This window comes from Artemia sp. Qi Xiang Cuo, chromosome 9, assembly GCF_049724085.1.
Source record: "Artemia sp. Qi Xiang Cuo chromosome 9, ASM4972408v1, whole genome shotgun sequence".
Classification (NCBI taxonomy): Eukaryota; Metazoa; Arthropoda; class Branchiopoda; order Anostraca; family Artemiidae; genus Artemia; species Artemia sp. Qi Xiang Cuo.
Window position 1 is genome coordinate 64,600,052 of NC_142802.1, and position 13,422 is coordinate 64,613,473.

Here is a 13,422-nt window from a genome sequence, read left to right on the forward strand (position 1 = left end):
CACACACACACACACACACACACACACACACACACACACACACACACACACACACACACACACACACACACACACACACACACACACACACACACACACACACACACACACACACACACACACACACACACACACACACACACACACACACACACACACACACACACACACACACACACACACACACACACACACACACACACACACACACACACACACACACACACACACACACACACACACACACACACACACACACACACACACACACACACACACACACACACACACACACACACACACACACACACACACACACACACACACACACACACGATATATATATACTATATATATATATATATATATATATATATATATATATATATATATATATATATATATATATATATATATATATATATATATATATATATATATATATATATATATATATATATATACAGAAACGTTTTTCTGCAATAAGAAGGGAGCTATCACGCCGTAGCATCCTTATTCAGTCTTAGTCTAAATGAAGGGAAATGAGATATTAATTCTTACTCCCATACCCCTTTCGGTATTTATTTGAAGGCTCATGGAGAATTAGACTATTATCTCATTGAAATACGGTCGTTTAGGCATCTGGAACCACCCTCTCCCAAACAATTTCTCACCGCCCCTCCTTCCCAATAGCTGATGCGGGATTATACACTAAACCTAATTTCATGAAAAATCAAAGCGCTAATGTGCGGTGTTACTTCATCTGCAACTGGGACGCTCAGTATATTGTCTTTTTTATACTTTTGAACTGATTGACTATCTTAGAAATTTTTAATCGACAGCAACTCGGTCCTCTTTGGGGCAATATCGTAGTTTAGTCCCAAAAAATGGCAGAAAACATCACTTTCACGCGGCACAATATTTTTGTTCACTCAAAGAAAGGGCTAGAACTTTTGTTCGAACAAGCGTTGTCCTGATCTTCTAGGGTCATCGGTTCGATCTGATTAGGCCTACCCCTGGTAAAAAAAAAAAAAAAAAAAAAAAAAAAAAAAAAAAAACTTATACACACAAACAAATAACCACGCATCCCTGCGTGGATTGATGTGCTGATGTGCTGAATTTTCATTCAGCCGGTGTGATTTAAACCACTGTTTCTCAGGCTTATAGCTTTTGACGGGAACATTATACCTAATAGATTTTATATGTTTCGTATCAGCCTAAAAAGTAACTTTTTGATGGATTAATAGCTCTCAAAAGTCCTTTTTTAGAGTTTGGTTACTATTGCCCCGAGTTCTTCCTTAGTTACAGTTTGGTACCACGAACTGTTTGAAAAGGTCGTAAAAAGGATATCATAATAATTAAGTTTTTGGTTCTATCAATAGCAATCCTAATTCCTAATCTGCTTTTTACTTTTACCCCTTTCATAATCTATATTCAAGGAATTGAACCCTTTTTCTAAATTATTCTTTTAGCTAACCCATGAGTCATGTGTCATGGGCCATGACAACCGTACAAAAGATAACAGTTGAATTTTAAATATATAAAAATAGCTTATTTAGGTCGCCTTTAATTATTTGATTTAACAAAAGATCACACTGGTTTTAGTTAATTGTACTTTGTGACCTTTTTAGAGGTTAATTAAAGTTCCCTTCAATTTGTCCAAAAAGATGTAAACGAATCTAATAGTGTTGTTATGACGATACACTTCAAGTGTTTTTACGCTAATGAACAATTCTAGGGAATAGGTAATGATGATGATAAAGAGAGAAACATGATAAAATTTCACCGACATGAAAAAGCAATACTCATAAAGGTTTGAATATATTATTTTTAATTACACATAGTCCATTTCTAAATTTTTAATTTTTTTCACAGTAAGAATCTCAGTGTCGTCGATTACTTGATAATATACATTATTTGACGTAATTGATTATTTGACGAATTGATGGATTATAGTCGGTCAATTAATTAAAGTTTGTATTTTTTCTTTTGGATACTTTTTTTTATATATAATTACATCTGTTATTATTGAACTATAGATTTTTAATGATTTTATAATGCTTCTTAGGTTGTATAACTAGCCAATAGGTAGCCGGGCAGGGCCAATTACAGTAACACAATGGTGACTAATATGTTTTTGACAGAAATAAATATTTTCTAGCAAATTATAGGAAGAAATTACATTCCTAAACATTAAGAAAATCACGATTGTTAACGGAATATCCACATTTTACAGAACATGGAAAGAGTTGAGTTACTTGACTTGTGTCCCGGATGTCCTAAGCGGGCGCACGAGGACCATCTCCTTTAGACATTGACGGATCAGTTGTTTGTAGGAAATAGTTTTTTTTGGAACATTTTAATAACTAAAGATAATTTCAAGGATCAAAAATTTCTTTTCTGTGTATTTGGACATAAATCTTTTCATATCAAAAAAGTCTGTTTCTGTCTTCTCTTAGAAAATTTCTCACCCGTCCATTCAAAAGGATCTATCATAATAGATGATTTCAATTTATTTTCTAATTTATATTGAAATTGAAAAAATAAGCTCTGTTGTTAAGAATTGTATGCGTTCTTTCCACAGGAGATTGCCCAGAGGATGAATGAAGCAGAAATTCTGGAATTCTTTTCAATTATACGAATATTGCGACTTTTTAAACTGACAAGACATTCTCCCGGATTGAAAATTCTAATCCAAACATTTAAGGTAAGCGCTTTAGGTGGCTCAACAGCAAAAATAATAGTAGAGTTTTCTTTAGAGATCTGTGTTATTTGTGCCTTAAAGCTTGGTGCCTTGTTTGATGCTTCAAAACAGCTTCTTTTACTTTCAGATATTCCATTCATGCGTACGTTTCTATTTAGGTTCAATTGTGGCCGAATCCAGGGGGGCTACGGCGTTTGAACCCCTTTCCTGAAATGTTTGTTTGACTCGTAAGATGTAACAAAAATGTATATAGACAAATTTTTATGTGTTTTTTTTACTTTTTTTGTCCCCCCCCCCCCGAAACATAAATTCTTGTGTAAAAATCCCTCCAAAATAAATTCTGGATACGATCCTGGGTTCAATGAATAAAAGTATACACTCATGTATTCATAGCAAATAAAGATCTCTATCCCTGTATAGAGAGCTTCTGATACGTATGGCAATCTTCCTCCACATCTGTTTACTCATATTTGGTATTGAAATGTCCGTATTGGCATTTCTCCCTCAGTTTCATAGCAGATTTTCCATTTTAAACCTATCCTCTTTTTCTAAAATGCAGGAAATACAACAAAAATAGACCTTTTGGGAAAATGATCTAAAAATTTACACTTTCCTTAAAATTTGGATTTTCTTATTTTTGGACTGGTCAAAAAATTTTCCTCCCTTAATGTTTGAGCAGGCAAGCAGGCAATGCCGGACAGATCGATATTACAGATACATATGAGAGAAGAGAAAGACACATTTGTTCACCATGGGTCCATTGGCCACTGGTCAATTGTGTGGGCGATTGCTCAAAGGGTGCCCAACTCTATAAACGATTTGCACTTTAAAATGGTCTTAATATTCTTGTTTCATCAAATTTGGCCGAAGTCTCTTGAAGAATTTAGCATTGACAAAAAGATTATGCTCGTACCATTTGAAATTTATTTTAATACATGTCTAATAAAAAATCAACGCTCCATAGGTTGCTGACAGTAAATGGGGACAAAAGTAATACAACTCCCTGCAAACAAACAAGGATTGGTGAAAAGCTTATATCCCTAAGAATTCTATAAGTATTCCGGGTAAGAAATCATTCTAGCGATGGTATAGCCTACATCTCCGGATCTACCAAGGCATTTATCAGTCCTATAGACCTTTACGATTAATTTTACCGAGGATACTTGTTCTAGACGTACTGAAAAAGTGAAGACATTCAGAGTTTTAACTAAAATAAAAATAACATTTTGGAAACAGGAAATTAACCTCCCGTGAACCGTAACAACGAAGAAGAAGAGGATACTTAACGCCATCGGGGCAACTATTAGGGCAGCTTGTTTTTTTTTAACTTCCTTGAAATTTATTCCTACTACTTAGCTTTCCCATTGGGACCCCGACATCGAACCTTGCTGTAACATCACACTGCAGGGTCAATGCAGGGACCTTAGTAGAGAAGCATTGTCGTTAATTCGATTACTACTATTAGAAGTATAAATGTTTCGATTTATAGTCAGTACTTGGTTTCTGTACGAGTGGATTTTCAAACATATCATAGTTTTCCCAGGAATTAAAATTTGGGGACTAGGCTATAGTGGTTCTGATGAAGTACCCTTTTTGTACAGTGCGTTAACAAAATCGTTCATTTAATGTCTTGTCTAAACCTTAGAGTCTTAGCCTAGAAAATAAGGTCTTTCTTAGTTCTAGGTGGAGTGTCCCACTGCCTTGACTCATTGTGATTAATAGCCCATCGCCGGGCAATGGCTGTCGTTATCAGATTTATTAACTTTTAGTTTCTTGTGCTTTGAATATATTCAGTCTATTCAAGGTAAAAGAAGAATTATGATCAGAAATTTTGTTTTGACTAATACCCGGAACTTGACCTAAATATGTCGCGTGAATTATTCAGAAAAACAAGGTTAACACAGGAATCTGGAATTTGAAAAGGTAAGCATTCATTGATTTATCTCATTTGTTTATTTTTTTAGTAAATTGTTTTTTTTATTATTTTCCACTTGATCGGTATTTTTTTTTTTGCCTTTATAGTAATGATGATTGATGAGGGCTATTTGGGTAGTAGAACAAACTCACTCGAAAAATATTTTTTACTTATTTGATAGAGTGCTTTATGCTTCTATATGTACCATAGCGCTGGTTGCAGAGCATATAAATGGACAGTTGACTCAAGACCATAGACTGATAAATACGTTAATAAATATATGCTCAAGGTGTCTATTTTCTTCCAAGCTAATCATGAGCGTAATTTCCAGACAAAGGTAAGCATGTGTTTCTTTTATTTATTTAATTTATTCATTGTGACTACTTTTAGCTTGACCTTAAATAGTAAAATGGTGTAATAAAAACACTACAATAACATAAAATATAATGAGAAAACATAAAAATATAATGTTGAATTATTTGATGGAAAAATGTAATCGGGCTTACGCAAAATCAGAATTTATTTTTATTTTTGGAATTCATTATAGAAAATTTAACGATTATAACAGAAATTCAGCCTGTTTTACAATTTTTTCAGGAATGGATGGCAGGTTTTGTGCATTCACAAGAATGCACCTAATGCGTAAGGCGTCATTTCTCGACAGAGGTAAGAACCTGTATCTTTTATTTATTTAACTTTTTGATTTTCACTACTTTTAGCTTGGACAGTCTTTTATTTTGTACTTTATTGCGAAAATGAAAACTACTTTTTGGTAAATGGACAAAATCATATTAAAAATCTTTACGAATAAAACATTTCGTGGTAACGAACTGCAGGTAAGGAACCACTATGCCCAATAGTACTCTAAAAAGAATTGCCTAAAAAGAAAGAACTACAAAAAGGGAATTTTTGTAACAAGAAATACATTAAAAGAATTGGTTTTTTATGCTGATTCCAAAGATATAAAGTTCATTAATTTGTTGTCACCCATCAAAAGCTACGAGCCTGAGCAAATTTACCTTATTTTCCCGAAAGGGTCGAGACATCCCCAAAAGGTCAAGTGACCCTAACCAAAATCACACCATTAGATTTAGCATATCAGAGAGCTCCGCAGAGGTTTTAAGCTCCTATCAACAATTAAATAAAAAAAACAAGTTTTTTAAACTGAAATTAAGGAGCGAAATTAAAACTTAAAACGAACAGAAATTATTCCGTATATGAAAGGGACTATCCCCTCCTCAACGCCACACTCTTTACGCTAAAGTTTTTTATTGTTTAAAAAAGAGTTGTGAGAAAGAGTCTAACTTTAGCGTAAAGAGTGAAGCGTTGAGGTGGAGACAGTCCCTTTCATATACGGAATAATTTCTGTTCGGTTTAAGTTTTAATGTCGCTCCTTACTTTCAGAAAAAAGTCGTTTTTTTTATTTAATTTCTGATCGTTTTTTAGTTAATGCAGCTTTTATTTGCATAAAAATTTTACTTTTCTTTTGCTAAATGGATGTCTTTACAAATTAACTTACGTAACTAACTTCTATATTCGTATATTTTTCTTCCGGCAAAAAATACAAAGTTGCAGATTTTTGCAGATATGAGCTTGAAACCTATGTAATAGGGTTTTCTGATACGCTGAATTCTGACGGTGTGATTTTCATTAAAATTCTTTCACTTGTAGGGGATGTTCCCCCCCTCTTTAAAAAATTGAGTAAATTTTCTCAGGCTCGTAGCCTTTGATGAGTAGTACTAAACTTAATAAAATTTATAAATTTAGAATCAGCATTATAAACACATTCTTTTGATACATTTATTGACATCAAAATTCCGTTTTTAAAAGTTTCGATTACTAGTGAGCCGTATCGCTTGTTTTTTTATTGTTTTTTTTTAATACGTATATGTTATTACGTATATGAGGGGGTTCTCCCCTTAGTCAATACCACGCTCTTTAGGTTAAAAGTTAGAAAAAATTTTGATTCACAAACCCCTGAATCACAAAGGACGTTTAATTAGAATAGATAGCTCTTTTGAAAGCACTAAAAAAAACTGTAGCGTAAAGAGCGAGGTATTGAGTTGGGGGAGAACCTCCTCACATAAGTTATAATTTCTGTTCGTTCTAAGTTCTAATATTCCTTCTTACATTTCAGTTGAAAAAACTTGGTTTTTTTATTTAATTTCTGATCGTTTTTTAAATAATGCTTGGAAATCCAGGCCCCCTTCATAGAAATGTCCCTTACCCCAAAGAAACATCCTCCAAGGAAATATTTTCCAGATTAACCCCCTCCTCTAGCCCCCCTCCAGAAAAAAATTCTTCCTGAAAATGGTTGTATACTTCCCAATAACCAATAAATAATTCTGGCAAGTCCGGCGCCCCCTTCATGGCAATTTCCCTTCCCCCAAGAAAACTTCCTTAATGAACAGATCCTCCAACATAACCCCCGACCCATCCTTCCCTCCCACTACCAGAAAAAAACCTCCTGAAAACTTCTGTATACTTCCCAATAACCAATACTATATGTTAACATTGGGTAAAGTTCATAACTTTTAGCCCTCCCTCTGGATACTTCGGGGGATTAAATCATCCTAAAAGACATATTTATCATATTTTTGACCACGCTGAACAAAATGAATATCTCAAAATTTTGATCGGGTGACTTTGGGATAAAAATAAGCGTGGGAGGGGGCCTAGTTGCCCTCCATTTTTTTTGGTCACTTAAAAAGGGCATTAGAACTTTTAATTCCCGTTCCAATGAGCCCTCCCACGATCTTCTAGGACCACTGGGTCGATACGATCACCCCTGAAAACAAAACAAAAAAACAAACAAATAAACACGCATCCGTGATGTTTCTTCTGGCAAAAAATGGAAAATTCCACATTTTTTTAGATAGGTGCTTGAAACCTCTATAGTAGGGTTCCCTTATAGGCTGAATATGATGGTGGGATTTTCATCGAGCTTATATTACTTTTAGGGTGTCTTTCCCTCTTTTTTCGAAAATCAGCCCAATTCTCTCAGGTACTTAGCGTTTGCTGTGTAGCACTAAACTTGATGAAAGTTATATATTTAAAATTGGCATTAAAATCTAATTCTTTTGATATATCTATTGGTATCAAAAACCTGTTTTATAGAGTTTCGGTTACCATTGAGCCGGGTCGCTCCTTACTTACAGTTCGTTACCACGAACTGTTTGAAAATGTGAATTTTTTAATTCTTTCTTGGCAGAACAAAAATCATGGTAAGCGTTTATTTGTTGTTTGTTTTGTCTTTTTTTTCAAAAATGGTGATCGTATCAAGCAAATGGTTCTAAAAGATTGAAATAAGAGCTCATTCGAACGCAAATCAAAGCTCTAGTGCCCTTTTTAAGTCGCCAATATGATTGGTGACACGATCCTCCATACTGCCTGGGAAAAGGGCTGTAAGTTTACACATTTTGCCCATATTCTGTACATATAGTCCATTGGGAAAATCACGAAAATTTTTCTTTTCCATTTCCATTTTCTATTTGAAAATTTTTCCTTTCCCATTTGTCATTGGGAAATGCACGAAAATTTTTCTAGGTAATTTTTTTGCGGGGAGGGGATGGTGGAGTATATTCAACGAGGAGGATTTTCAGTAGGAAGGAAAGTTTTGGGCAGTTTTCCAGGAGAAATGCTACACGGGAGAAAGAAGGAGATTTCCTGGCAAGATCTGAAAAACAGTAAGAAATTAAATAATAAAAAAAACAAGTTTTGAATTGAAAGTAATGAGCAGCATTAAAGGGCAAATTAGGGTCTGAGGGAATTTGGCCCCCCGCATAACCCAAAGCAAAATATGTGCCTGACTACAGGAATTGGATTACTGCTGAAACAGCCGCTACGAGGAATGATCCTACCATTAAAAATATTATCGATGACAAAAAGAATACCAACAATGACATTTACATGTTAACAAACTACTCTGTAATTTAAACAAATACATGTATTATTTTCCAACTTTGTTGGATAACTCACAGAATGGCTTATGAGTTGTAGGGCTACTGAGTCACTTCAAAATTTCGGCTACCACTATTAGTTAATACTTTCAGGGGTTGTTGTACGGCTTTGTAAATTTATTTTTGGTGAATTGGAGTGTGTATTCTTAACCTGTCTTAAATCTGGGGGGGGGTTCAGGTTAGAGTGTGATTCTCTTAGACAGTATACAAAGCACCGAAAATTTGTCCTTGCAATCAAATGTTGCTATTAAGCCACTGCAATGGAATAGCTATCAAACAGTTTGTGGCAGCGAACTCTAAGCAAGGAGCGACTCGGCTCAATAGTAACCTAAACTCTAAAAAACCGAATTTTGATGCAAGTAGATACACTAAAAGAATTGTATTTTTATGCTGATTTCAAATATATAAGCTTATCCTATTTTATTCCAACCAATCAAAAGTTACGAGCCTGAAAAAAATTGCCTTATTTTTGAAAAAAGGGGGAAAAAACCCTAAAAGTGATAAAATCTTAATTAAAATCAAACCATCAGATTCAGCGTAACAGAAAACTTTACTGTAGATGTTTCCAGCTCCTATCTGCAAAATGTGGAATTTTGTATTTTTTTTTTTTTGCCAGAAGAAAGATCACGGATGTGTGTTTATTTGTTTTTTTTTTTTCTCAGGGGTGATAGTATTGATCCAGTAGTCCTAGAATATCGTGAGAGGGATCATTCGAATGAAAATTAAATGTTTTAGTACCCTTTTTAAGTGACCTTAAAAATTGGAGGGCAACTTGGCCCCCTCTCACCCTTGTTTTTTTCCCAAAGTCACCCAATCAAAATTTTGAGACAGCCATTTTGTTCAGCATAGTCGAAAATATAATAAATATGTCTTTAAGGATGACTCAATCCCCCACAGTTTACATGGGAAGGGCTGCAAGTTTTGAACTTTGCCCCTTGTTTACATATAGTATTGGTTATTGGGAAGTATACAGACGTTTTCATGAGGGATTTTTTCTGGTGGGAGAAGGGGCGGAAGAGGGGGCTACTTGGGAGGATATTTCCATGGAGGATGTTTCCTTGGGGTAAGAGACATTTCTATGAAGGGGGTGCCGGATTTCCCAGCATTATTTAAAAAATGAACAGGCTTTAAATAAAAAAAAAAAGTTTTTTCAACTGAAAGTAAGGAGCAACATTAAAATTTAAAACGAACAGAAATTATTACGTATATGAGGGGATTTGTCCCCTAGTCAATACCTCACTCTTTACGCTAAAGTTTTTTTTGGTACTTTCAAAAGAGCTATCTATTCTAATAAAACGGTCTTTTTGGTTCAGGGATTTGTGATTCGAACAAAATTCGAACTTTAGCGTAGTGAGCGAGATATTGACTAGTGGGCGAACTATCTCATATACAGAATTTTCTGTTCGTTTTAAGTTTTAATGTTGCTCCATACTTTCAGTTGAAAAAACTTGTTTTTTTTTAATTTAATCATTCCTGAATCAGCTTTAAATGAAAGAGTTTGCTTACTGGATGGTTATTTTTTTTCAAGACATGTTTTTAAGCTTTCGGGTATTATGGGTTTTGGACCTGTGGTTCATTCTTCAGTGGGTTGCAGCTATTGCTGCAGCCGATATGTCTGCTTTCGCAACAGCTCTTTAGTTAATTGCAATTTGTTTTTCCAGCAGATAATCTAATCTCGACCGATCTGGGTGGGGTTATTCACGGCAACAATCATCTACAAACGTTTAAGCCTGTTTGTTTCAATTTAAACATTTCCAAAGCTTACTACTCTTCACACACTACAGAATATGGAATATTCGAAAATTCAAAATGTTTCTTACGAAAATTCATCCTTGTCAAAATTTAAACATTACCCATCTTTCGCCATTATCGAAAAATGAAAAGGTAAGCAATTTTCTTTTGAAAACTCTATATTAAAGCTTACGGAGTATTTTTGCAATGCCAAGTCGTATAATCTGTTTATAATATGGCCGTTCTTTTACTCATCTATTTGCTAAGATCTTACATCTTTTGACAAAGAACGGTTAAAAGTGAAATCTTAGCACTAAGATCTTACATCTAATGGTGTTTTCTTGCAAACATCTTTAATCATTCTGCTCTTATCAGCGGTCTGAGAACAATGATGAGTATATCATCAAAGTTATCTCATCATTGTTCTATATGGCAGAAAGATGGCGTCTTTCACACTTTTTGCTAACATCAGTGAGCTTTCAGATCTTGGAACAAAGATGAATTAAAAAAGGATAATCTTTGCAGAAAGATGCAAGATCTTAGATGTAAGATCTTAGTGCAAAAGGACGGGCCAAATATTTTTCAGAGGCAGCCGTCTAATACTGCCAAAGTAAAGAGCCATAAACCTTCATTATATAATTTTCCACCTGGCACTTCATATGGAGGGGGGAGGGTCCTGGAAACTTCAAAGGGAACTCATTCAAACGGAAAGGGGCCAGTGCCTTTTAAAAGTTAGAAATGACTGGTGGACAACCATCCCCCTCCTATACCCTTTTTAATATCCACTGTGGCGCCCCAAGACATTTCATCAAATTTTTGAAAGATAGTCATTTTCTTCTAAATAGTGGAAAGGTCCAATAGATGCCTTCTGGCAGGGTGTGACTCCACTATCCATGGGCCAAGGACGTAATTAATAAATTGCCATCTGTTTACAAATGCGGTTTATAATGGAAATGGTTCGTTCGATGTTGCTTGCGACAATGGCTTGAAGCTCTAATGGATCGTCCTTCGGGCAAAAGGATAAACAACATTTTTGTAGGTGAATGGGCCCAAATATGGGCAAAAAGACGTTTTTTCCCTGGTCAGTTAAACACTTACAGCCGCAAGTCCTTGGGCTAAAAGGAGGCTTACACACAACAGAAATTGTCTTGGGGCACGGTTCTCCCTCCCTTAAGATGAAAGACAAAAAAAAAAATTCAAAAAGAAATGTCTGTGATCGACCCAAAACTTATATTTTTACGTCCTTTTTCTAAGAGACCAAAATACAGAAGTAAAAAAAAGGCTTGCCACAATACTAGGGCTTACAAAGAGCCAGAAAAGACCCCAAAAAATGTTTTTCGGTCATCTCATATGGAAGGGTTAGCGGTAGAAGCATGGGAGGGGATCATTTAATTGGAGAGTGAGCGTTATAGGGTGTTTTTTAAAGAATGAACGAACTTGGAGAGCAATCAGATCCCTTTTGTGCCTTTTTCTGTTATTTGCTCCTGTGTAGGTCTCCGTGCTGAGACGTTTCATATATTTATTAACTCTAAAAATTTCAAAGGTTCAAATAATCAGGTTAAGCATGCCCATAGGGTTGTTATCCCTTAATTTAGCCCTTAATTTATGAAGTACTCTGTATTCACACATATGTTTTCAAACTGTTTGTGGTACTGAATCAAACAGTTCGCGGCAACGAACGTAAGGAGCGACCCGTAAGGAGGCAACGTAAGGAGCGACCCGGCTCAATTGTAGCCTAAACTCTTAAAAACGGAACTTTGATACCAATAGATACATCAAAAGAATCGAATTTTCATGCTGATTTCAAAAATATAAGTTGCATCAAATTTAGTTTTAGCCTTCAAAAGTGGCGAGCCTGAGAAAATGTGCCTTATTTTAGAAAAAAGGGGAAAACACCCCTTGGATGTCGTTCTTAATAAAAATTACACCGTCAGATTCAGTGTATTAGAGAACCCTACTGTAAAGGTTTCAAACTCCTATCTGGAAAAATGCGGAATTTTGTATTTTTCGCCAGTAGAAAGATCACGGATACGAGTTTTTTTTTGGGGGGGGGGGGTGATAATATTGATCCAGTGGTCCTAGAATTTCGTTAGAGGGCTCATTCGAGTGAAAATTAAAAATTTCCAAAATTTTGAGATAGCCATTTTGTTCAGCATAGTCGAAAAATCTAATAACCATGTCTTTGAGGACGACTCAATCGCCCACAGTCCCCAGGGAAAAGGCTGCAAGTTATGAACTTTGCTCCTTGTTTACATTAAATAAAAAAAACAAGTTTTTTAAACTGAAAGTAAGGAGCGACATTAAAACTTAAAACGAACAGAAATTATTCCGTATATGAAAGGGGCTGTCCCCTCCTCAACGCCTCGCTCTTTACGCTAAAGTTTTTTATTGTTTTAAAAAATAAAGTTGTGAGACAGAGTCAAACTTTAGCATAAAGAGCGAGGCGTTGAGGAGGGGACAGCTCCTTCATATACGGAATAGTTTCTGTTCGTTTTAAGTTTTAATGTCGCTCCTTACTTTCAGTTTAAAAAACTTGTTTTTTTAATTTAATTTCTGATCGTTTTTTAGTTAATGCAGCTTTTATTTGCATAAAAATTTTACTTTTCTTTTGCTAAATGGATGTCTTTACAATTTAACTTACGTAGCTAACTTCTATATTCGTATATTTTTCTTCTGGCAAAAAATACAAAGTTGCAGATTTTTGCAGATATGAGCTTGAAACCTATGTAATAGGGTTGTCTGATACGCTGAATCTGACGGTGTGATTTTCATTAAAATTCTTTCACTTGTAGGGGATGTTTCCCCCCTCTTTAAAAAATCGAGTAAATTTTCTCAGGCTCGTAGCCTTTGATGAGTAATAATAAACCTAATAAAATTTATATATTTAGGATCAGCATTATAAACACATTCTTTTGATACATTTATTGACATAAAAATTTCGTTTTTAAAAGTTTCGATTATTATTGAGCCGTATCGCTTGTTTTTTTATTGTTTTTTTTATTACGTATATGTTATTACTTATATGAAGGGGTTCTCCCCTTAGTCAATACAACGCTCTTTACGTTAAAAGTTAAAAAAAATTTTTATTAATAAACCACTGAATCACAAAGGCC

At 34.8% G+C, this 13,422-nt stretch overlaps 2 protein-coding genes across 2 annotated transcripts in view; both read left to right on the plus strand.

The window, feature by feature from the left end:
• Positions 1 to 13,422, plus strand: part of LOC148948934 (potassium voltage-gated channel protein Shaw-like) — a 198,779-nt gene that overhangs the window by 76,752 nt on the left and 108,605 nt on the right. The window contains exon 7 of the mRNA XM_089094140.1: positions 2,585 to 2,707. Coding sequence (XP_088950266.1) covers positions 2,585 to 2,707 — 123 coding nt within the window. The remainder of the gene's footprint in view (positions 1 to 2,584; positions 2,708 to 13,422) is intronic.
• The window catches only part of LOC148948935 (uncharacterized), a 57,157-nt gene continuing 54,122 nt past the window's right edge, over positions 10,388 to 13,422 (plus strand). Inside the window, exon 1 of the mRNA XM_089094141.1 lies at positions 10,388 to 10,462. Within this exon, the coding sequence (XP_088950267.1) occupies positions 10,388 to 10,462 (75 nt within the window). The remainder of the gene's footprint in view (positions 10,463 to 13,422) is intronic.